Source organism: Palaemon carinicauda, chromosome 4 (genome assembly GCF_036898095.1).
Source record: "Palaemon carinicauda isolate YSFRI2023 chromosome 4, ASM3689809v2, whole genome shotgun sequence".
NCBI classification, from domain to species: domain Eukaryota; kingdom Metazoa; phylum Arthropoda; class Malacostraca; order Decapoda; family Palaemonidae; genus Palaemon; species Palaemon carinicauda.
The window spans coordinates 191,089,491-191,115,071 of NC_090728.1; the positions used below are offsets into that span (position 1 = coordinate 191,089,491).

The following is a 25,581-nucleotide window of genomic DNA, read 5'->3' on the forward strand; positions in this document are numbered from 1 at the left end:
TGTTATAAGATAAATTTTATCACTGTCTTATGAAATATAATATCTATGGAATCGATTTCCCATCCTTGCATATAACTGCGTTTAGTTTACAGTAATTAGAATTTTCATATTCTTCTTCATAGTTATTTATTTAGGTAATTTAGAGATGATATGCACATTCTTTTCTCTTATTTTCTCTTTATAAATGCAATGCAAAATGTTGCATTAACCCTTTTTCCCCCAGGCTTTTTGGAAATTTCCAACCCTTAACCCCCAGGGGGTTATTTTTTCCCAGCACATTTTGCAGTATATTTTTTTTAAATTGCTCTAACAGCCTTAATTTTTGTCATAGAGAGGTCAGGTTGGTCTCATTCTCTTACAAAATGCCTGAATTTTCTCAAAAAATTATCAAAAATATGAAAAAAAAAATTTTATAGCATTTTTTTGCAAGGACGTACCGGTACGTCCATGGGGGTAAAGGGAGGGGTTTTGTGAAATGTACCAGTACGTCCTTTGGGGGTAAAAGGGTCAACATTGTTCCCTTTTAGATGTTTACAAAGAAATTTACTCTCGGAGTCAAGAACCTAACCAAAGTATTTGAAGGGTAAATTCAAATTAAACATTGTTCTGCAAATTGTGTCATGTTGGAAAATATGTTCCAGATTTTTCTGGTTGACAATTCATGTCAGTAGTTTTATAAAAACAGCTTTGTTTAGTTTAGTATCCCTTTAATTAATTGAATCAAACCACCGAGTCATCTTTAGATTCTTTTAGGGGTGACTGCAAGTTTTTTTTTCTTTTTTTCTCAAGTAAGGGTTGCATATTTCAATATGATCGAGTTGAAGATGTTGGACAGCTGAGAAGAAAGAAATGACTAAGAATAGATGAAAATCAATAGGTTTAGATATACTGTATATGCAGTTGGGTACTTAACTGACAAAGAGAAAATATGGGTACTTAACTGACAAAGAGAAAATATGGGTACTTAACTGACAAAGAGAAAATATGGGTACTTAACTGACAAAGAGAAAATATGGGTACTTAACTGACAAAGAGAAAATATGGGTACTTAACTGACAAAGAGAAAATATGGGTACTTAACTGACAAAGAGAAAATATGGGTACTTAACTGACAAAGAGAAAATATGGGTACTTAACTGACAAAGAGAAAATATGGGTACTTAACTGACAATGAGAAAATATGGGCACTTAACTGACAAAGAGAAACTATGGGTACTTAACAGACAATGAGAAAATATGGGTACTTGGCAGACAATGAGAAAATATGGGTACTTAACAGGCAATGAGAAAATATGGGTACTTAACAGACAATGAGGAAATATGGGTACTTAACTGACAATGAGAAAATATGGGTACTTGACAGACAATGAGAAAATATGGGTACTTAACTGACAATGAGAAAATATGGGTGCTTAACTGACTATGAGAAAATATGGGTACTTAACAGACAATGAGAAAATATGTGTACTTAACTGACAATGAGAAAATATGGGTACTTAACAGACAATGAGAAAATATGGGTACTTAACTGACAATGAGAAAATATGGGTACTTAACAGACAATGAGAAAATGTGGGTACTTAACTGACTATGAGAAAATATGGGTACTTAACAGACAATGACAAAATATGTGTACTTAACTGACAATGAGAAAATATGGGTACTTAACAGACAATTAGAAAATATGGGTACTTAACTGACTATGAGAAAATATGGGTACTTAACAGACAATGAGAAAATATGGGTACTTGACAATGAGAAAATATGGGTACTTGACAATGAGAAAATATGGGTACTTAACTGACAATGAGAAAATATGGGTACTTAACAGACAATGAGAAAATATGGGTACTTGACAGACAGTGAGAAAATATGGGTACTTGACAGACAGTGAGAAAATATGGGTACTTGACAGACAGTGAGAAAATATGGGTACTTGACAATGAGAAAATATGGGTACTTGACAGACAGTGAGAAAATATGGGTACTTGACAATGAGAAAATGTGGGTACTTAACAGACAATGAGAAAATATGGGTACTTGACAGACAGTGAGAAAATATGAGTACTTGACAATGAGAAAATATGGGTACTTAACAGACAATGAGAAAATATGGGTACTTAACAGACAATGAGAAAATATGGGTATTTGACTGACAATGAGAAAATATGGGCACTTGACAGACAATGAGAAAATATGGGTATTTAACTGACAATGAGAAAATATGGTACTTAACAGGCAATGAGAAAATTTAATTTTAAATATTAAACTTAGCCGGTGAATATATAAATAGCTTACGTCTCCGACGGTCGACAGATTCCAAAAACTCGCGAGCGATCGCCATGAAGGTTGCCGGGTGTGCCCACCAGCGCCGACTATCGGCCAGATACCGCATATCCTTCTCAACCAAACCAGTTCTTCTCTGTCGGTGGTAGTGACAGCATTGGTTCCGCTCGCGCTAAACCTCAAGTTTCTACCGATTGGTGAAGTACTTGTTCTTGGTTTTATTGCTTTCGCTGTGTTGGTTTTCTTTGATAACACTCTTGAAACCCTTTTTTGATTATTGTTGCTGAACTTGGCTTTCTTTTGGATTTTCCTTGAGATTTTCATAATGGCTGACCTTTCTCCTGTCTATCGTAAATGTGCGAAGGCTGTAATAAACGTCTTCCTAAAGCTTCCCTCGATCCTCATACTGTTTGTGCTAATTGCCGTGGTAAATCTTGTCAATTAGGGGATCGATGTGAGGAATGTATTGTTTTATCGGAATTCGAGTGGTTGGAGTATGAGAAATATACTCGGAAACTTGAAAGAGATAGGGTGAGAAGAAGCTCTTCTAGATCTATAGATTTTTCCTCTTCCCATGCCCCTGAACCTAATCCTTCTCCTGTAGTGGTAGTTTCAGAACCCCCTATTGGTACTAATGAACCTTCTATGCGTGAGATGTTATTGGCCATTCAAGCGTTGGGTGAGAAGGTCGAATCCTTGGCCTCGGACAGGAACCAGCTTATGTCCGACTTTAAAATTTTAAAGGGTCAAAGTGGTAAAGTGGAAAGTGCTTCAAATGTGTTTAGTGTTTTGATGGAGGGTTCGTCTGTTCGTGCTTGTCACTTGCCTAGTCCGAGACCTCTTTCAAGCTCCCCTGCACCAGGGAGAAGGAATGTCGTAGGACTTAAGGGAGTGAGAGGTGTAAACCAACGTACAGACATTCCCTCAAAGGTATCAGACGTTGCTCTTCAAGCGCGTCCTTACCATAAGACGGGAGAAACAAAGTTCTCCTCGTCTTCCGATGATTCGTCTCATAAGAAGCCTTGGCGTAAGGTTTCAAGACCTTTGAAACGCAAGTCGGTCCCTTCAGCACAGGTCCAGCGTCCTGGCTGTAGTCATTGGGACAGCTCTGACCGTATTCAGTCATCGGATGACTGTTCTCCTGTTAAGCGTAAACGTGACGTTGAGTTCGAGAGTCTCGTTCGGTGCGATGACTTGCATGCACAGACGTTGCCGACGTCACGGCCCGTTTCGACTCCTGTTGACCTTAAGTGGAGTGTCTTACAAGACATGCAGTTGAAACTTTCATCCTTAATAGAAGTTTATGATCATGACCAGGTTCGTAAAGATCCTTTGCTTGCGGTTCGTCAGTCCAGCAAGCGTGACGCAGGTCTTCAACCTCCTAAGCGAGATTAGTCTCGTCGTTTTGACGTTAGCGCTAATGTTAGCGGTGCTGTTAAACGTGATTCTGATCGTGTTCCTCGTCAGTCGCGTCAGTTACGTGACGTTGAACTTCAATTTCCGCAGTCACAGCGTGACGTTGAGCAGCAGTCACCGCAGTCCCGACGTGACGTCGAACGTCAGTCGCCACAGTCTGGTGTTGTTTTTCAGCCTCTAGACCTTCAGTCTTTGCAGTCTCGACGTGACGTCGTTCCCTCGACTTTTGCTGCGGCTCCTTCGCATATAGATGTGGCCTGTCAATCGTTGCTGCCACGGCATGCTGTGTTTTCTCCGTGTCGCAAGACTTTGCCTTTGTCGGATGATGTTCCTTCGGATGAGGAAGTTGTTGATCCCCTTCCTGCTGATGTTCCTTTGGGGATCCCTTCAGATGGAGACGAGTCTAGGGTTGTCCAGCAATCCCTTGACTTTAAAAAGATTATGCTTATCTTTAGGGATCTTTTTTCCGATCATTTTGTTACTGCGGCTCCACGTTCACCGCTGTCTGAATTCACGTTAGGCATGACTTATTCGACTCCGTCGTTTACGAAGTTGGTTCTCTCTCGCTCTTCTAAGAGAGCCTTGCGTTTGTTGGGAGACTGGTTAATGACCAGGAGAGGTTTAGGGAAGTCTTCTTTTGCCTTTCCCCCTTTCAAATTGGCTTCTCGTACGAGCGTCTGGTATGACACGGGAGAAGTTCTCGGCTTGGGGGTGCCTGCCTCTGCCCAGGGAGACTTCTCAAGCCTTGTAGACTCTCGTCGTCGTCTAGCCATGAGACGCTCGAAGGTTTGCTGGTCCTCTACAGATCTGGATCATCTCCTTAAAGGAATTTTCCGTGCCTTCGAGGTTTTCAATTTTTTGGATTGGTCCCTGGGAGCCTTAAGTAAGAAGGTCTCTTCAGCGGACGGGGATGTCTCTATTCAGATAATGTCTTGCATGGACAAGGCAATAAGGGATGGCTCTAATGAACTGGCGGCTACGTTCACAGCAGGAGTTCTTAAGAAGAGAGAGACTCTGTGTTCTTTTCTTTCTGCAGGGGTTACTCCCTGTCAGAAGTCAGGACTTCTTTTTGCTCTCTTATCTTCTACTTTGTTCCCTCAACAGCTTATTAGAGATATCGCAGCATCTCAGAAGGACACGCATGATTTAATGGCCACGTCTGCTCGTAAGGTTTTGCCTTCGTCTTCTCATGTCAGCAGACCCAAGTTTGACACGCCAGCGGTGAGGTTTATCCCGCCTTTTCGTGGCAGAGCTCCCAGTAGGGGAGGCTCTCGTGCCGATAGCAAACGAGGTAAGAAGAGAGGATCTAAATCCTCACGTGGCAGAGTCTGACTGCCCACGTCCTCAGACAGCAGTAGGGGCCAGATTGACCAACTTCTGGCAGGCCTGGGAGAAGAGGGGTGCAGACCGGGAGTCTGTTTTGTTGCTGAAGGAGGGTTACAAAATTCCTTTTGTACGAAGACCACCTCTTGTGAAAGTTCCAATAGACCTCTCTCCCAGGTATCGAGAGGAGACAAAGAGACAGGCGTTGCATCTTCAGGTGTCTCTGTTGTTGGAAAGTCTCGGACCTTCAATCCCCAGGTTTTTACAACCGTCTCTTCCTGGTTCCGAAGAACACAGGAGGTTGGAGGCCAGTGCTGGATGTAAGTGCTCTCAACGTGTTTGTTGTAAAAACAAAATTCACGATGGAGACCACCAAATCCGTTTTAGCAGCGGTCAGAGAGGGAGACTGGATGGTCTCTCTCGACCTGCAGGATGCGTACTTCCACATTCCAATACATCCAAATTCTCAACATTCTCTGAGGTTTGTGTACAGGAAGGTGGTGTATCAATTCCGAGCACTGTGCTTCGGCCTCAGCCCTGCTCTTCTTGTTTTTACGAGGCTCATGCGGAATGTAGTGAAGTTCCTACATTTATCGGGGATCAGAGCCTCCCTGTATTTGGACGACTGGTTACTCAGGGCGTCGTCCCGTCATCGCTGTGGTATCATGTAGTCCCATGTAGCTATGAATAAAGGGCAGTCTCTACCCAGCACCCAAGCCATCAAGACCTGTCTTTTAATCACTGCAACCTCTTGCATATTATATCATGGTGGCAGCATGGTAACGCAACCCACGCCATTCCATCAACAAACCCGGACCATAGAGACACTTTACATACCTCTCCTGTCCGTAATAACTGAGAAGAGGACTCATAATCAGCCCAAGTTTATTACCAGCGGCCGCAGATGACGCCATTTTCACCCAACGGCAACTGGACAAAGACTCATACCGGCCCAGATAACAACCGTACATAACTTATATCGTCAGGATATGGCACAGAATGGACATTAGTGCACCGTGATTACAGTGAGAATAGTGAAGAAAGTTGTGAATAGATTACTTACAAGTATTTTGGCCATTGTTATCCACGCACTACTTCACAAAATGAGCCAAACAACGACGTACATTCAGCAGTGTAAACAAAACTGAAAACTGTGCCGACTACCAGTGACAAATTTTTGTATTGATTTCCATACTCTTATTATATGTCTCTCTTTGTGAACCGTAAACTGTGTTATTAATCCAATCACTATCTATCTATTGTGTAACACTCGAAACCAAATCCAATCATGGCCCAGCCTAAATGCCCAAGTATGGACTGGGCTCACCAGCCCCTGGCCGAGTCGTTTCGTGCATTCAAGGCGCGCATGAACTTATACCTCGAAGACCAGGAAGTCACAGACCCGGGCAAGCAAGCAACTAAAATTAATATTGCCCTCGGCGATGAGGGCATGAGGCGTATCTTGGCGAGCGGCCTCACTGAACAGGAGCAACGTGTGCCACATAACATATGGAGGTTTATTGAAAGTGAGATTGATGCAACGGTCAAAATAAATTTCCGAGTTCACCGCCTCGAATTTGCAAATACCAAACAGAAACCTGCTGAAACAATCAGTCAATTCCTGGCCAGACTCCGTGAAAAAGCGACAAAGTGCGAGTTTGAAGACAGAGAACTCAATGAACGACTTATCGAAATGACCATACTACGAACACAATTCGAAGAATTTCGGAAAGAACTCCTAACTAAACCGAAGGGCTATGCTGTAAGCAACGTTCTAGAGAGAGGTCGGGAATACGAGGCCATTGCGGCCTCCACGGCATCATTACGCTCCATACAGATGAGCTCTGAGAACACAAGTACAAGCCATACCAACGTGGATGCAATTCGAAGGGAAAGCAACGAGCCACGGAACAAACTACAAACCACGGACAACCCCTGCTGGAACTGTGGGCTTAGCCATCCCATAAGGTCATGCCCCGCTTACAATGACAGATGCAGTGGTTGTGGCATCAAGGGGCACTGGAAAAAGATGTGCCGCAAAACTGATGGAGGCAGAACAATGCCAGGAGACAACATGCAGCAGACACAACGTCAGAGCAAGACAAGAGGGCGCTCCTACCGACGGCCGAATTGGGCTCCTAACCACAGGCAACACGAAGTCATGGTTAATGAAAACCATAATCTTGATGAAGAAACAGATTATATGCCAAACTTCGACATGATAACGATATCCGACATAGGAGTGGCACCGAAACGAGAAGCATTCTCAAAGCTCATGGTCAAGCATGAAAACCCCCTAGCCTATGGGCCCCTGAAACTCAAAATCGACACAGGTTCCGGTGGCAATACGCTGCCCTTGCGGACATACAAGCAAATGTTTGGGGATGCACCCACCAGCCTCGTACTATCCCCAGAACCGTCAGTAAGACTAACATCATACAGTGGCGACAATATTCCCTGCCTAGGGTCACTAATGCTCAGCGTCCGCAAACTCAGCAACCCAGCATTCTCGCAAGAAAAGTTCTTCGTGGTTGATGTGTCTGGTCCAGCCATACTTGGCCCTCCCTCATGCCAAAAACTTGGTATTGTGGATATCAATGTCAACGACGTTACTGGAATACCTGAGCAACCAAGCCAACAAGGCCCTATTTGGTCAGTCGAACAACTAAAAGCGCAATTCCCAGCACAGTTTGACTGTATCGGCAAGCTAAAAGAGCCCGCGATGCTCCACCTCAAGGATGACGCGATACCTTTCTGTGATCCGCCCCGTAAGGTGAGTATCCACCTGAAGCCCCGCATCAAATCCGAGCTTGACACTATGGAGAAAGAGGGGGTTATCAGACGCGTAACGGCACACACAGACTGGTGTAGCAGCCTTGTGTATGTCACAAAACCCGATGGAAGCCTACGGATCTGCCTGGACCCCAAGCGGCTCAACCAAAACCTCAAAAGATGTCCCCACAAGATTCCCACTCTAGAAGAGATCAACCCGGTATTCTCCAAAGCGAAAGTGTTCTCCAAGCTAGACGCCAAAGCAGGCTACTGGAGTATACCGCTACACGAGGACTCACAACTACTGACAACGTTCCGAACACCACATGGCCGATATCCGCCAGTTTTTCTCATACAGAGAATGCCTTGCCGTGGAAGACGGAGTCATATTCAAAGGGCGACAAGTTATCATCCCCAAAGAGGTCAGAGGCCGGATACTGGACCAGCTCCACCGGTCCCACCAAGGGATCACAAAAACACAAGCCCTGGCACGGGAGTGTGTATTCTGGCCCAACATTGCAAAGGATATAGAGGACAAGGTCAGGGCATGTGACATATGCCAGAAGTACCAGCCCCAGCAAAGTCCTAGTGAAACCACGCATCATGACATTCCCCCAATGCCCTGGTTCAAAGTCGCTTCGGACATCTTCCAAATTGGCCACAAGACATATCTGATCACAACTGATTATTTCACAAAGTTCCCGATAGTCACCGAACTAAAAAACCTGTCATCTGAAAGTGTGGCCAACCACCTCAAATTCCTGTGTTCGCTGTTCGGATGCCCCAAAACCCTGGTCTCAGACAACGGACCTCAATACACGGGAGCAGCCATGAGGGACTTCACAAAAGCCTGGGGTATTGAGCACATCACATCAAGCCCACATTGCCCTCAGTCCAATGGCCTCGCGGAGCGCGCAGTTGGAACATGCAAGGCGATTATCAAAAAATGCCTTGAGACAGGCGGTGATATGCATACTGCATTACTCCACTTACGGGCCACCCCGATCGACAATAAGACAACCAGCCCCGCAGAGCTCATGTTTGGTCGCAATGTGACCACTGACCTACCAGGCAGATACGAACCACATCTCGCACACATCACGACCCGCAACCACCTCCAGGACCGCCTAGGACCAAATCGGACACAACGGCACTTCACAGACCTCCAACCCGAACAACCAGTCCGAATATTCGACAAGGCCTGCCACACATGGGTGCCAGGCAGAGTGGTACGTAAGTCAGAAGAACCCCAATCATACATTGTGGAAGCCCAAAACGGAGCGTGCCTCAGAACCGCCCAACACCCGGCAGCAGGCTCCAACATCATCAGCACAGCCTCCACCACGACCCGCCGATATATCGCTGCCGCCACCTAGTGAGACCGAAATAACCCACCAAAGACCCGCAACTAGTGATAGCACTACAGACCAGACAGCGGTGTATACCAAGTCAGGCCGGCTGGTGAAAACCCCATCCAGATATATTGAAAGTAACGCGGTCACATACCGTAAATTCCCATAAAGTGTTAAGTTAAATAATAATATACAACTCCCACCCCCCTCGTTTCATGACCGAAAATTCTGAGAGGTCGTTACCAGAGTTTGAAACTCAAGAAAAGTTATCAGTCTCAGGACTGATAAGTGATCCAGAATAATTAATTTTATTTGAAAATTTACGAGTCTCGGACTGGAGAACAGGCTCCATTTCGAACACTCGTTACATGTGTATCAGGTTTCCATTTTGTTTCAATATATTTTAGGTGTTGTTGTTCTTTGCATCAAAAAAAAAAAAAAAAAAAAAGAAATATAATTTGCCATTTATTTTCATATTTATGACTGCCCTGCTGTAACCAACACTATTCGGACCAAAGTCTGCAAAGATAATAGCTATTATGTTTATATTACTATCCACAATCACAAATTGTACTATGCATGTTTATTGTGAAGGGATGAAAACAATGGAATACGTTTGAATATGGAACTTTCATCGTTTATCTCTTTGTACTTATATGCCAGATTAGTTATTATGTGTAATCAATTCTTTGTATGTGATAAGGGGGATGTGGTATCATGTAGTCCCATGTAGCTATGAATAAAGGGCAGTCTCTACCCAGCACCCAAGCCATCAAGACCTGTCTTTTAATCACTGCAACCTCTTGCATATTATATCAGAGGACTTACAGTGGACTTTGGACCTAGCCAAAGAGTTAGGTCTCCTGGTGAACATGGAGAAGTCGCAACTGACTCCATCCCAGACCATTCTCTATTTGGGGATGGAGATACAGAGTCGAGTCTTTTGGGCTTTTCCGTCTGCCAACAGGATCGAGCAGGCTTTGCTCAAAGTCCGTCTCGTGCAAGAGAAAAACAGTTGCTCTGTGAGAGTTTGGATGAGCCTCCTAGGGACTCTTTCGTCGCTGGAGCAGTTTATCTCTCTAGGAAGACTCAACCTACGCCCTCTCCAGTTTCACCTAGACATCCATTGGAACAAGGAGAAGGGTTTAGAGACGGTCTCGATTCCAATCTCCGATTCAGTCAAGACTTGTCTAGCTTGGTGGGACAGCAACATAAGACTTCGGGAAGGTCTTTCTCTGGCAGTCAAGAACCCAAACCATGTGTTGTTTTCAGACGCATCGGATTTGGGTTGGGGGGCGACTCTGGACAATCTGGAGTGCTCGGGTCTTTGGTCCGCAGACCAGAGGAGTCTTCACATAAACTGCAAAGAGCTTTTAGCAGTCCATCTAGCGTTAAGGAGTTTCGAGAGTCTGGTTCGAAACAAGGTGGTGGAGGTGAATGCAGACAATACCACGGCCTTGGCTTACATCTCGAAGCAAGGAGGCACTCACTCCCACTCTCTTTTCGTCATCGCAAGGGACCTTCTCACTTGGTCAAAAGATCGAAACATTTCTCTTTTGACGAGATTCGTCCAAGGGGAGTTGAATGTCTTAGCGGACTGTCTCAGTCGAAGAGGACAGGTGATTCCTACGGAGTGGACGCTCCACAAGGATGTGTGCGAGAGACTATGGATGACTTGGGGTCGACCCACCATCGATCTCTTTGCGACCTCTTTGACAAAGAGGCTCCCGACTTATTGCTCTCCGGTTCCAGATCCAGAGGCGGCCCACATAGACGCTTTTCTTCTGGACTGGTCTCACCTAGACGTCTATGCATTTCCACCTTTCAAGATCCTAAACAAGGTGCTTCAGAAGTTCGCCTCTCACGAAGGGACCAGGTTGACGTTGGTTGCTCCCCTCTGGCCCGCGAGAGAGTGGTTCACAGAGGTACTTTTATGGCTAGTAGACATTCCAAGAAGTCTGCCGTTGCGGATGGATCTCTTGCGACAGCCTCACGTAAAGAGATTTCATCAAGGCCTCCCGGCGCTTCGTCTAACTGCCTTCAGACTATCGAAAGACTCTCTAGAGCTCGAGGGTTTTCGAAGGAGGCAGCTAGAGCGATCGCGAGGGCTAGAGACTGGTGCAAGTCCTCCTCTATTTCCTCTTCCAGTACCTCTGTAGCGCAGATTGCAGATTTTCTGCTTTATCTGAGAAACGGTCGCTCCCTTTCTGCGTCTACCATTAAAGGCTACAGAAGCATGTTAGCTTCTGTTTTCAGGCATAGAGATTTGGATATTTCTAATAACAAAGATCTTCAAGACCTTTTTAAGTCTTTCGAGACTTCCCAAGGAGCGTCATATTTCTACTCCTGCTTGGAACTTGGACGTGGTCTTACAGTTCCTTATGTCAGACAGGTTTGAACCATTAAATTCAGCCTCCCTGAAGAATCTTACCCTCAAGACACTTTTCTTGGTGAGCTTGGCTTCTGCGAAAAGGGTTAGTGAGATACATGCTTTTAGCAAGAATATCGGCTTCTCCGTTAATAAAGCAGTATGTTCTCTTCAACTTGGTTTCTTGGCCAAGAATGAACTTCCGTCTCATCCTTGGCCTAAATTATTTGAAATCCCCAGTCTATCTGAGATTGTAGGGAATGAAGTTGAAAGAGTGCTTTGCCCCGTTAGAGCTCTTAAATTTTATTTATCCAGAACTAAACCGCTGCGAGGTTTTTCAGAGGCTTTATGGTGCTCCGTTAAAAAGCCCTCTTTACCCATGTTGAAGAATGCGTTGTCTTATTTTATTAGACTATTGATTAGAGAGGCACACTCTCATTTAAGTGAGAAGGATCGTAATTTGCTTAAAGTCAAGGCTCATGAAGTTAGAGCGATAGCAACTTCAGTAGCGTTTAAACAAAATAGATCCCTTAAAAGTATTATGGACGCGACCTTTTGGAGAAGCAAGTCGGTGTTTGCTTCATATTACTTGAAAGATGTCCAGACTCTTTATGAGGACTGCTACACGTTGGGACCATTCGTAGCAGCGAGTGCAGTAGTGGGTGAAGGTTCTACCACTACATTCCCTTAATCCCAATATCCTTTTAATCTTCTCTTGAAATTTTAATCTTGTTTTGGGTTGTACGGGAGACTAAGAAGTCTTTCGCAATCTTTTGATTTGGCGGGTGGTCAAAATATTGTTTCTTGAGAGCGCCCAGATTAAGGGTATTGATGAGGTCCTGTTGTAGGGGTGTTCACCCTGGTTATAGCAGCTTCTGGGAGTCTTTCAGCATCCTGAGAGGATCGCTGGGCTTCGTGAGGATAGCGGACTAATGAGGCAGAGTGATCATCAGAGTCAGCTTCCTTATCAGGTACCTATACTTAAGTTTGTTTTTTTGAATATTTGTCAAAAACTCTTGAGCATATACGCCTTTATTGTTTTAATACTGGTCTCTACCCACCACCATGGGTGTGAATCAGCTATTTATATATTCACCGGCTAAGTTTAATATTTAAAAATTATATTTTCAATTTAAAATAAATTTTTGAATATACTTACCTGGTGAATATATATAATTAAAGGCCCTCCCTTCCTCCCCGATAGAGACCCTACGGACTGAGAAGAACTGGTTTGGTTGAGAAGTATATGCGGTATCTGGCCAATAGTCAGCGCTGGTGGGCACACCCAGCAACCTTCATGGCGATCGCTCGCGAGTTTTTGGAATCTGTCGACAGTTGGAGACGTAAGCTATTTATATATTCACCGGGTAAGTATATTCAAAAATTTATTTTAAATTGAAAATATCATTTTAATGTAAATGTAAACTGATTACATTATGATAGTAGATTTTTGTCTGTTTTTATCTTGACAGTACTTAGAAGTAAAATTAACATTGTCTTTCATGTTTCCAGATTCCATAAGACTCCACTTCACCTGGCTGTAGAAAATGGGCACAAACATATCATCTCCCTACTTCAGGTAAGGAAGAAGAGAACACGCTTTGTGTGGTCTGATGCGGAGATATTTCATTTTAAACTACTTAAAGATCTGCTGTTAGTAGTAGCATTTTGTACTATTGCTATATCATTATTATTATTATTATTATTATTATTATTATTATTGCTAGCTAAACTACAACCGTAGTTGGAAAAGCAGGAACCTATAAGCCCAACGGCTCCAACTGGGAAAAATAAATAAACAAGAGAATACACTAATTAACAATTGAAATGACATATTTTAAAAACAGTAACAACATTGAAATAGGTCTTTCATAACTATAAAAGAGGCTTCTGTCTGCCTGTTCAACATCAAGTCTGAACTTGTGTAGCAAAATTGAGTTGTATAGTTTTTAATTTTTGCTTTTTATTAGATTATCTTTCTTACTCTCTGTCATATTACTGTCAATGTCTTAACAGGGTGGCTTAAGCTTAGATGAGGGAGAAGATGCTGTGGCTGTTGATTCAATTTCCTTAGACATGATTCATGATCCTGTCGTTTGTAAGACAGAGGAGGTCTGTACGGAAGAAGAGCAAGAGTACGAAGAAGAGGTGGGTGTTTTGCAGTTTTTATATTTATTGCAAAATATTAACATTTCGTAATGTAACACTAATAGGTTAGCAACCTTAATCTGTTTTATTGTGACAGTTTGGCATTGTAGTCTTAACCCTTTTACCCCCAAAGGACGTACTGGTACGTTTCACAAAACTCATCCCTTTACCCCCATGGACGTACCGGTACGTCCTTGCAAAAAAATGCTATAAATTTTTTTTTTTTACATATTTTTGATAATTTTTTTTGAGAAAATTCAGGCATTTTCCAAGAGAATGAGACCAACCTGACTTCTCTATGACAAAAATTAAGGCTGTTAGAGCAATTTAGAAAATATATACTGCAAAATGTGCTGGGAAAAAAATAACCCCTTGGGGGTTAAGGGTTGGAAATTTCCAAAGAGCCTGGGGGTAAAAGGGTTAATGGCTCTGATTTTTTATCTCTAAGTTTATTTTTGTGTCTGGTTAAGTTTAGATAGTGACTAAATATGGTTGTTGGTTACAATCCCAATAATCATATCCAACCTTACTTCTGTGTAGGATGATGCAGTTACATTAACCTGGTGTATCCTGAGACTACATCTTTCATATCATTTTACTAGATGGAATTTTATAATGCTTTACACTTGTGTCAATTTTTTTTCTACTAAGTTTGTTTCGAAGGCAAAAACGCAAATGGCTTATTGAAAAAGTTATCATTCATTTGATCCAAACCTACTATGATAACCCTGGTAATTCTTGAGCTAATACATGACGATTACAACTCCGACAGGGAAGAGAGGGGGGCTTTCAATAGTTGAAAACCAAGCGTGCCTCGGTCCATTCGGTCTACTGTGATGACTGAATAACTTTTTAACTTCTTGACATTTTTCAGCCGTGTTCTTAGTGTTAAAGTTATTTTAAACTGATTATCTTGGTATCAAAAGTTTGAAGCCAACATATCACTTATCTACCCTTGCAGAAATGGCAAGCAGTCTTATATTTTATTTACTCTCATGAGCCTGTCAGCGATTTTACCACGGCTGAGGTCACCAGACGGTTTAATGATCTCTTTGTTAATTTAGCAGATCAGAAACAAAAGAAATAATAAATGAATTGTTAACATACTAAAATAGTTTTACAACTTTATAGATTATAGAAAATATATAAAGTGATTCTTAATGCTATCGTTAGTGTTAATGTAATTGTCTTTTACATCATGAGTCTTTTTATTCCAAATAATGTTTTTATTAACATCACTATAATATATGCCATCTTACAAATTTCGAAAGTTATTAAGCAAGTGACATCTATAGCTTCCATCGGTATCGATAACATTTACATTTACACTACATGTACATGTGTACATGTGTTTACTGTATGTCCTTCCAGGCACTCATTTACATCACTGGGGTAGTGGTGGCCTGGTGGTAGTGTCCTTGCCTGGTGATTGCCAGACTGGGGTTCCAGTCCTGCTCAGACTCGTTAGTTTCTTTGATCGCTGCAACCTCACTATCCTTGTGAGCTAAGGATGGGGGGTTTGAGGGAGCCTATAGCTGTATCTGCCGAGTCATCGGCAGCCATTGCCTGGCCCTCCTTTGTCCTGGCTTGGTTGTTGATCATATGCAATCTGGTCAGTCTCTAGGGCATTGTCCTGCTTGTTAGGGCAATGTCACTGTCCCTTGCCTCAGCCAAAAATGAGCGGCCTTTAAACCTTTAAATATACCGTTGTCAGTCAATCAGATGTGTAAGTACAAAAGAAGATTAAGTATGGATACTGTTTGAATTCAGATCATAATCATTAATTCCTTCTAGATACTAGAGTCATTTTAACTGCTTTATCTCATGGAAGACTCTCCTTATGGAAACTATTTGATATATAAGTGTACGCCTTCAATTGTCTCACTCCAAATAACATAACTTCTCATAGTTAATGTAAGGCTTAGGATCACTATAAGAGTCCAGTGTTTTACATATTGAACAAGGTGTAAAACACAGAACCTACAAAAAGAAACAATCTGATATGATTGAATTTTCCCAATCTTTATACGTATCCTGTTTCATATACAGTATACATGTCTATATTTCTTCATTGATCACACTAAGCATCAGAGTAAATGTAACTTTTACTGTGTTACATTGGTAGCAGTCATATGAATCAAAATACCATAAGAACAACGGTAAAGAAAAACTTTTAGGGATGCAAGTAAAGTTTGAACAAAATTTAAATCATAAAAACTCTCTTCGTGAGTGCAACAAAATCTAATTTGCTTCTTATTTATCAAGAATTATTCTTGATATTTTGTGATCTTGTTTGCAGAGTAGTTTGTGTATAGAATCTTGTGTTTATGCTCCTGGATTATTATCGAGTATGTGTCTTTCCTACCATGCCTCTCTATGTGGAAGTGGTTTGTCCTTTTGAGCTTTTATCACATTCAGTTCATCCCTGAGATGAACACTCATCTATGCCTGATTTTCTATGACTAACATATTTTTTACTGAAGAGAGTAAAGAGAACTCATTTAACATCTAACCCCAAAAAGGGAAGAGCTGATATTAAAATGTTAATGATTATGCTGATGCTATCAAACATTGTGACGTCTTTAGTCTCTTGGTGCTGTGTCAGTCTTGTTAAAGATGAAATTGACTCAAAGGGCTAGTTGTGAAAAACTTTATGCAATGATTATGAACAATCTTATGCAGTTTTGTTAAATAGAATGTTGTTCATATTGCTAATCATTTTAATGCATTTTAATCTTGAATATATCAGATTTATCTTATTATTCAGGTAGAATTATTGTTCAAGCCTCTCCATGTTGAGGATGTATGGTGGGGAGTGAGGGAGTAGGACTTTGGAAAAACTTGTTAAGGGAGGAAGACAGAGAATTAGATGGTGAGATAAGGTGAAGGATTATGTAGAGAGAAGATGATAGCTTTGATAGAAGGCATTGGAGAGTGCGTATTAGGCAACCAACCCTTTAATGTAGGGATAACGGTGGGGAAGAAAAAAGGCAGTTCAGCTATATCTTTTCTAGATAATTTTTTTTTATTTTACAAATGGATTAGTTTGCAAATACTGTAAGAGAGCTGCTTATCCTGACTTAATGTTGTTCTTATGACAGCTTACTGGTAATTTATAAACTTGGTATTAATATAACAGCTATTAAACATTATGTATATTACTGGATAATGTTAACCCTTTTACCCCCAAAGGACGTACTGGTACGTTTCACAAAACCCATCCCTTTACCCCCATGGACGTACCGGTACGTCCTTGTCAAAAACTGCTGTTTACATATTTTTTGCATATTTTTGATATTTTTTTTGAGAAACTTCAGCCATTTTCCAAGAGAATGAGACCAACCTGACCTCTCTATGATGAAAATTAAGGCTGTTAGAGCAATTTAAAAAAAATATATTGCAAAATGTGCCTGAAAAAAAATAACCCCTGGGGGTTAAAGGTTGGAAAATTCCAAATAGCCGGGGGTAAAAGGGTTAATATAATATCTATTAAACATTATGTATATTACTGGTCAATGTTAACATGTGAGCTTGCAAAATCAACAAGTCCCTTTCACATGTCTAAGTTATTTTGTATGGTATTTTAGGTAATTGTAAAGCATCGTGTAAGAGATCCATTAAAGAGAGAAGAAGAGGAGACCATGTCTAACTTTGACAATGATTTGCAGCATTCCATCATTACGGACGACGATGCAGATGGTAAGTAATTTTGCATGGGTGCCTGATGTATTTACGTAGTTCTAAACAATGTTTATTTTTCTTAATATGGAATAGAGAGCACAAAAATAAATATTCTTTAGAAGAGTTAATCAATCTTTTGTTATTTTGATTATTCTATAAATGACCATTTAGTATTACAGTATCACTTTTATTTTACTTGCATTTCTAGATTTGTTTTTTGTTTTTGGTAATTTTTAAGATGTTTGTTTACAAGAATGTATAAAATGCTATAACTTCTTGGTATTGATGTCACTCATTTCTGTGATGCGTAATTGAGCTTAACTTTCAAGATAGTTTTATGTTGGTTGTAGACTTCAATCAGGAATCAAAAAGTTTCATAAAAAGAATGCGTCGAAACTCCTTTGTCCTTATACAAAAAGTTTCATAATCAGAATGCGTCGAAACTCCTTTGTCCTCATGTACTGTATATCAAAAAGTTTCATAATCAGAATGCGTCGAAACTCCTTTGTCCTTATACAAAAAGTTTCATAATCAGAATGCGTCGAAACTCCTTTGTCCTTATGTACTGGATATCAAAAAGTTTCATGACCAGAATGCGTCGAAATTCCTTTGTCCTTATGTACTGTATATCATAAATTTTCAATATTTAACTTAGCCGGTGATTATATAGCTGCAACTCTGTTGCTCGACAGACAACTCTACGGAAAAACTCGCCAGCGATCGCTACACAGGTTGCGGGTGTGCCCAACAGCGCCATCTGTCGACCAGATACCCAGCTCTCATGTAAACAAAGACTCAATTTTCTCTCTGTCGAGGTGTCGACAAGACGTACTTTACTCGCTGTTGCTAAACTGGAGTTTTTCACATATATTTGGTGAAGTACTATATTCTAGTTTTGAGCTTTCGCAATGCAGGTGTTTTATCTTCATCTTAAATCTTGAACTCGTTCTGGATAGATTTAATTATGGTGACAAAGAGAGTATGGACTTTCTTTCACTTTTAAATGGCCGACCCTTCCCTTAGACGGAAGTGTGTTTAGGCTTTCAGTAATTATCTTATCACGTTATAAATTATTTATAGATTTTCCTCTATATATTTTATATCTCTCCGCCTTTATTAGGCCTCTTCGATTAACTTTCCATTTATTATAAACATATAAAAATAAATTTTAATGTTTTGTTTATATGCGACCTTTCCTGAGAATAGGCGGTCCTAACTTGGAAACCGAAGTTAATCAACGTTGAGCCCTTTATATCGTAATTAGCTTTTAAAGAGCTAAGGATTTAAAACTTTTTAAATGTAATATTTTATGAAAGAATTTCTTTGATAGTCTTCGTACTGTTTTCAAAGATGAACTAACGTTTAGTTTATTTATGCTACGCAGTTGTTGATGTTCAGGACGTTCAACATGCGCTCTATCGTTACGATAGAGAGAGAGTGTATCACGGTTTCACTTTGCAGTAAGAGTAAATCGATTCTGACGTTTTGTTCATTCTTTCTTAGCTTAAATGTTTTAAATTCTATTTTAAAGGAACTTTTTATTTGAAAAACCTTTCAGTTTTTTCCTTTAGTCAAATAACATGTTTTTTTGACGAAATATAATTGGGCTCTTCTCTTAGGTGCGAAATCAAGAGAGAAAGAGGAGATAGAGACGGAGGGAGAGAGAGGAGAGAAAACGTTCCGTTCAAGCGGGTAACGTTGTTCTCGAGTTACTCTCGTCCCTAGTCTCTGTACGGGGAGGAAGGATAAAACGTTTTTAGTTTTTTATTCTCGTCCCCAGGCTATGTGCGGTGAGAGATTGAAAACGTAGTTTATATGAACTAGTGTTTAGTCTCTTTCCCAGCCACTGATTTTTTTATCTTAAAATATGTTTTCTGTTTTTTGCTGGTATTAATGAGCTTGCATTATACGACTGATTTCGCAATTACTACCTTTTAATGAAGGGTAGAATTGCGTGTTTCAGGTAGAAATCAGTAAAAGTTTCGATTTCAGTGAAATAAGTGCAAAACAGAAAATCGAAGTGATAAAGTGATATGCGCAAAGTGTTACAGTGTTGCGTCCGAGGGTTCGTCTGTTCGTGCCTGTCGTTCACCTAGTCCGGGACCTCTTGCATGCTCCCAAGCCCAGGGGAGAAGTAATGTCAACCGACTTATGGGTTCGAGAGGCCTTGATCAACGAACAGAAGTTTTCCCTCTATGGTATCGGGTGTATCTTACCAAGATCTCCCCTACCATAAGACGAGAGAGACGTTGTTTCTCCTCGTCATCCGAAGGCTTTTCACATAAGAAACCTGTCACAAGGTTTCGAAGCCCTTAAGCGAAAGTCAGTCCTTTCAGGACAGGTCCAGCGTCCTGGTTACAGCCATTAGGACAGCTCTGACCCTATGCAGTCATCGGATAACTGCTCGCCGCCTAACAAAAGCGTAACACAGACTCCGAGAGTCTTTTTTGTTGGCAAAGTGTTGCGGTCACAGACGTTACCCTCGTCTCTTACCGCAACCATTTCCGTTGATCCTTAATGGGTTGTATGGCAAGACATGCAGTATATGCTTGCCTCCCTTATGGAAGAATATTCTGCCGATTAGTCCGTTGAGTCTAGCCGTTTATCTCATCGATATCCTGGCTTTCAGCCAACCTAACGTTCCTTTGTGCTTACTGTTGACGTTGGCGTAGCTAAGTCACGTCAGTCAGGTTGTTTAGAACCACACTCGATGCGGTCTCGTGTGGTTTTTCAGCCGCATTTGGACGTTAGGCCACTTGCTGATGCTCCTGTTGACGTTCAAGACGTTCACTAACAATCGGAGTTGACTTGTTTTGACGCTGTGCGTCAACCTACGCATTCTAGAGTTGTTTTGACTGCTCAGTCTAGGCAGTCAAAGCAGTCTCGAGTGGACGCTGTGCGTCCTCACGCACCTGTTGTGGTTGACAGTTCAGTTGTTGACAGTTCACAGACTGTCAAGCAGTTACATGACGTTGCGTTCTGGTCCGCTACTAATGCACCAGTGAGTGTGGACTCTGCTTGTAAAGCATTGCCACCACGGTAGGTCTCTCCCTTGCTTGAGACTCAGCCTTTATCGGACAAGGTTCCTGTAGATGAGGAAGTTGCTGTTCCCCCTCCTACTGATATTCCCTTGAGGACTCTGTCAGATGGAGAGGAGCCTAAAGCTGCTTAGCCCCCTATGGACTTTAATTAAATCATGATGATTTTTTTAAGGATCTTTGTCCGGATCCTTTTGTAACTGCTGCTCCTCGTTCGCCTAAACGTCAGAGCTTACACTAGGCCTAACTACTTCGAAGCCGTTGTTTTTAAGCTAGTGCTCTCTCGCTCTCCTAGAGAGCTTTACGTTGGCTAGGCGACTGGTTTTTCACCAGGAGGAGTTTGGGGGATACAGCCTTTGCTTTCCCTTCTTTTAAACTGGCTTATAGAGCGAGAGTCTGATATGACACGAGAGAAGTTCTCGGCTTGGGAGTTCCTGCCTCTGCCCAGATAGACTTCTCAAATCTCGTAGACTCTCCCTGGCGCCTGGCCAGGAGACGCTCCAAGTTTTTTACAGGTCAACTTCACAGCTGTTTTCGAGCCTTTGAAGTTTTGCTGTACAATTATGTCATGCATAAACAAGGCTTTCAGGGATGGAAAGCGGTACCGCCTCAGTCGCTAACCCCGTCTGTGGCCGCACCTGCTCCCGTAGACCCTAAATGGGCTTTGCTGCAAGACATGCAGTCCAAGCTTGCGTTCTTGATAGAGGACTTTAATGCGGAGAAGGTTGCTACCGAACCTTCTGGCCATCAACCTTCCAACCGGTCGGTTGTGCGCCCTGTTGACGCTGAGGTAACCTACTCGCGTCTGCCAGTTGAGGTGGTTCCTCCACCGATGCGACCCAGTGTGGGTTGCCAGCCGCACGTTGTCGTTAAGCGACGCTCGGAGGTGGTTGTTGACGTTCAGGACGTTCAACAACCAGCAGAGGTGACTTGTTTTGACGCAGTGCGTCAACCTCAGCAACCCGGTAGGGTGTTGACTGCACAACCCAGACGGTCTAGACAGTCTCGGGTTGACGCTGTGCTTCCTCGCGCACCCATGGTTGTTGACAGTTCACAGACTGTGCAGCAGTTCCATATGTTGCGTCCGGCTCCGTCACGCATGCACCAGTGCGACCGGACTCAGCGAGCCAGACGTTGCCCACTCCGTTGCCGTTTCCTCATCAGTTTTCGGATGAGGAACCCTCTGATGAGGACGTTGCTGAACAACAAGACGATCAGCCCCCAGAATAGATCAAGCCCTGCTATCCATCCAGAAGATGCTGAAGAAGGAACGCTGCTCAGTCAGGCTGTGGATGAGTCTAGTAGGGACGCTGTCATCCGTGGAACAATTTGTGTCACTAGGAAGACTACACCTCCGTCCTCTTCATACCATCTAGTTTTTCACTGGAAAAAGGACAAGATGCTAGAAGCGGTCTCGATCCCGGTTTCCGAAAAGATAAAGTCTTGTCTGACTTGGTGGAAGGACAATATCAACCTAAGAGAGGGTCTTCCCCTGGCTGTTCAGACTCCCAACCACGTTCTCTTCTCGGACGCATCGGACGTGGGCTGGGGCGCGACACTAGACGGTCGGGAATGCTCAGGACTGTGGAACTCGAGTCAGAGGAGCATGCATATCAACTGCAAGGAGCTGTTGGCAGTACATCTGGCCTTGAAAAGCTTCAAGTCTCTCCTTCGAGGCAAAGTGGTGGAAGTTAACTCGGACAACACCACGGCCTTGGCGTACATCTCCAAACAAGGAGGTACCCACTCACTGACGTTGTACGAGATCGCAAGGGACCTGCTCATCTGGTCAAAAGGTCAAGACATCTCCCTAGTAACGAGGTTCATCCAAGGCGACTTGAACGTCATAGCAGATTGTCTCAGTCGGAAAGGGCAAGTAATTCCAACCGAATGGACCCTCCACAAGGATGTGTGCAAGAGACTTTGGGCCACTTAGGGTAAACCATCCATAGATCTCTTTGCAACCTCGCTGACCAAGAGGCTTCCAATCTATTGCTCTCCAGTCCCGGACCCAGCAGCAATACATATAGATGCTTTCCTCCTAGATTGGTCACATCTGGATCTCTACGCATTCCCACCGTTCAAGATTGTCAACAAGGTACTGCAGAAGTTCGCCTCTCACGAAGGGACAAGGTTGACTTTAGTTGCTTCCCTCTGGCCCGCGAGAGAATGGTTCACCGAGATACTTCGATGGTTAGTAGACGTTCCCAGTAGTCTTCCTCTAAGGGTAGACCTTCTACGTCAGCCACACGTAAAGAAGGTACTCCAAAGCCTCCACGCTCTTCGTCTGACTGCCTTCAGACTATCGAAAGACTCTCGAGAGCTAGAGGCTTTTCGAAGGAAGCAGCCAGTGCGATTGCTAGAGCAAGGAGAGCGTCTTCCATTAGAGTCTACCAATCGAAGTGGGAAGTCTTCCGAGACTGGTGCAAGTCAGTTTCTGTATCCTCGACCAGTACCTCTGTAGCTCAAATAGCTGTTTTTCTCTTATACCTGAGAAAAGGACGATCCCTTTCAGCTCCCACTATCAAGGGCTACAGAAGCATGTTGGCATCGGTCTTCCGGCATAGAGGCTTAGATCTTTCCAAACATAAAGATCTGCAAGACCTCCTTAAGTCTTTTGAGACCACCAAGGAGCGTCGTTTGGCTACCCCTGGATGGAATTTAGACGTGGTACTAAGATTCTTCATGTCAGACAGGTTGGAGCCGTTACAATCAGCCTCCCTGAAAGATCTCACTCTTAAGACTCTTTTCCTGGTATGCTTAGCCTCGGCTAAAAGAGTCAGTGAGATTCATGCCTTCAGCAAGAACATCGGATTTTCGTCAGAAAAAGCCACTTGTTCGCTGCAACTTGGTTTTCTAGCCAAAAATGAGCTGCTTTCTCGGCCTTGGCCTAAATCTTTCGATACCCCAGCTTATCGGAGATCGTAGGCAATGAACTAGAAAGAGTCTTATGCCCTGTTAGAGCTCTTAAGTTCTATTTAAAGCGTACTAAACCTTTACGAGGCCAATCTGAAGCTTTATGGTGTTCAGTTAAGAAACCATCTTTGCCTATGTCAAAGAATGCTTTATCCTACTTTATCAGACTGTTAATACGAGAAGCTCATTCACATCTGAGTGAGGAAGACCAAGCAGTGCTTAAGGTGAGGACACACGAAGTTAGAGCTGTCGCAACTTCCGTGGCCTTTAAGCAAAATAGATCTCTGCGAAGTATAATGAACGCAACCTATTGGAGAAGCAAGTCAGTGTTTGCGTCTTTTTATCTAAAGGATGTCCAGTCTCTTTACGAGGACTGCTACACACTGGGACCATTCGTAGCAGCGAGTGCAGTAGTGGGTGAGGGCTCAACCACTACAATTCCCTAATTCCATACCCTTTTAATCTTTCTCTTGAAATGTTTTTATTGTTGTTTTTTGGGTTGTCCGGAAGGCTAAGAAGCCTTTCGCATCCTGGTTGATTTGGCGGATGGTCAAAGTCATTTCTTGAGAGCGCCTAGATTAGGGGTTTGATGAGGTCCTGTTGTATGGGTTGCAACCCTTGATACTTCAGATCCAAGGGGTCGATCAGCATCCTAAGAGGATCGCGAGGCTCCGTAAGGAAGACGTACTTAAAAGGCAGAGTAATTGTTCAAGTCGACTTCCTTACCAGGTACCTATTTATTTTGTTTTTGTTATTTTGATAACTTCTAAAATGAAATAAAAAACTCTTAGCTCATAAAAGTGTAAACATATATTACTGGTCTCTACCCACCATCCTGGGTGTGAATCAGCTATATAATCACCGGCTAAGTTAAATATTGAAAAATGTTATTTTGATTATAAAATAAATTTTTGAATATACTTACCCGGTGATTATAAATTAAATGACCCTCCCTTCCTCCCCAATAGAGACCCAGTGGGACGAGGAGAAAATTGAGTCTTTGTTTACATGAGAGCTGGGTATCTGGTCGACAGATGGCGCTGTTGGGCACACCCGCAACCTGTGTAGCGATCGCTGGCGAGTTTTTCCGTAGAGTTGTCTGTCGAGCAACAGAGTTGCAGCTATATAATCACCGGGTAAGTATATTCAAAAATTTATTTTATAATCAAAATAACATGTTTCATAATCAGAATGCATCGAAACTCCTTTGTCCTTATGTACTGTATATCAAAAAGTTTCATGATCAGAATGCATCAAAACTCTTTTGTCCTTATGTACTGTACTGTATATCAAAAAGTTTCATAATCAGAATGCATCGAAACTCCTTTGTCCTTATGTACTGTATATCAAAAAGTTTCATAATCAGAATGCATCGAAACTCCTTTGTCCTTCTACAAAAAGTTTCATAATCAGAATGCGTCAAAACTCCTTTGTCCTTATGTACTGTATATCAAAAAGTTTCATAATGAGAATGCGTCGAAACTCCTTTGTCCTTATGTACTGTATATCAAAAAGTTTCATCATCAGAATGCGTCGAAACTCCTTTGTCCTTATACAAAAAGTTTCATAATCAGAATGCGTCGAAACTCCTTTGTCCTTATGTACTGTATATCAAAAAGTTTCATAATCAGAATGCGTCGAAACTCCTTTGTCCTTATGTACTGGATATCAAAAAGTTTCATAATCAGAATGCGTCGAAATTCCTTTGTCCTTATGTGCTGTATATCAAAAAGTTTCATAATCAGAATGCATCGAAACTCCTTTGTCCTTATGTACTGTATATCAAAAAGTTTAATAATCAGAATGCATCGAAACTCCTTTGTCCTTATGTATATCTAAGCCTTAGTTGTAATTTATTTTTGCTTTATAGTAATACTGCACTTGGGAAAGGTTATTATGTTGTATTTGTAAATTCTTTTGTTTTCAGATCAAAATACGTCAGTGTTAGCAACTCTAGCGGAACTTGCGGAGGCAACATCCAGAAGTGGGGGCTGTGTTGGTATGTATCTCTCACTTCGGTGTTTAATTTTGCTATATAGTTCTAAAAGATAATGCTCAAAGTCTTTTACTTAACATATAGACTGTTCTCAATGGTGTTAGGGTTTAGACACTAACATGGTATAGTATAAATACCTTTCTGAAGGCATGCTTGATTGTAAAGCATTGTGATAAACATTACTGTAATTCATAGTTTTCAATATTAATCTTACCCGATGATCATGTAGCTGTCAACTCCGTTGCCCGACAGAAATCTACGGTCGGGATACGCCAGCGATCGCTA

The 25,581-nt window shown here is 42.1% G+C and overlaps 1 protein-coding gene and 1 long non-coding RNA gene across 2 annotated transcripts in view; both read left to right on the plus strand.

Annotated features, from left to right (window-relative positions):
- LOC137640299 (uncharacterized) overlaps positions 1-25,581 on the plus strand; it is a 329,826-nt gene that overhangs the window by 94,820 nt on the left and 209,425 nt on the right. The window lies entirely within an intron of this gene.
- Positions 1-25,581, plus strand: part of LOC137640295 (GA-binding protein subunit beta-1-like) — a 65,349-nt gene that overhangs the window by 20,982 nt on the left and 18,786 nt on the right. The window contains exons 7-10 of the mRNA XM_068372923.1: positions 13,030-13,096; positions 13,534-13,665; positions 17,253-17,364; positions 25,228-25,299. Coding sequence (XP_068229024.1) covers positions 13,030-13,096; positions 13,534-13,665; positions 17,253-17,364; positions 25,228-25,299 — 383 coding nt within the window. The remainder of the gene's footprint in view (positions 1-13,029; positions 13,097-13,533; positions 13,666-17,252; positions 17,365-25,227; positions 25,300-25,581) is intronic.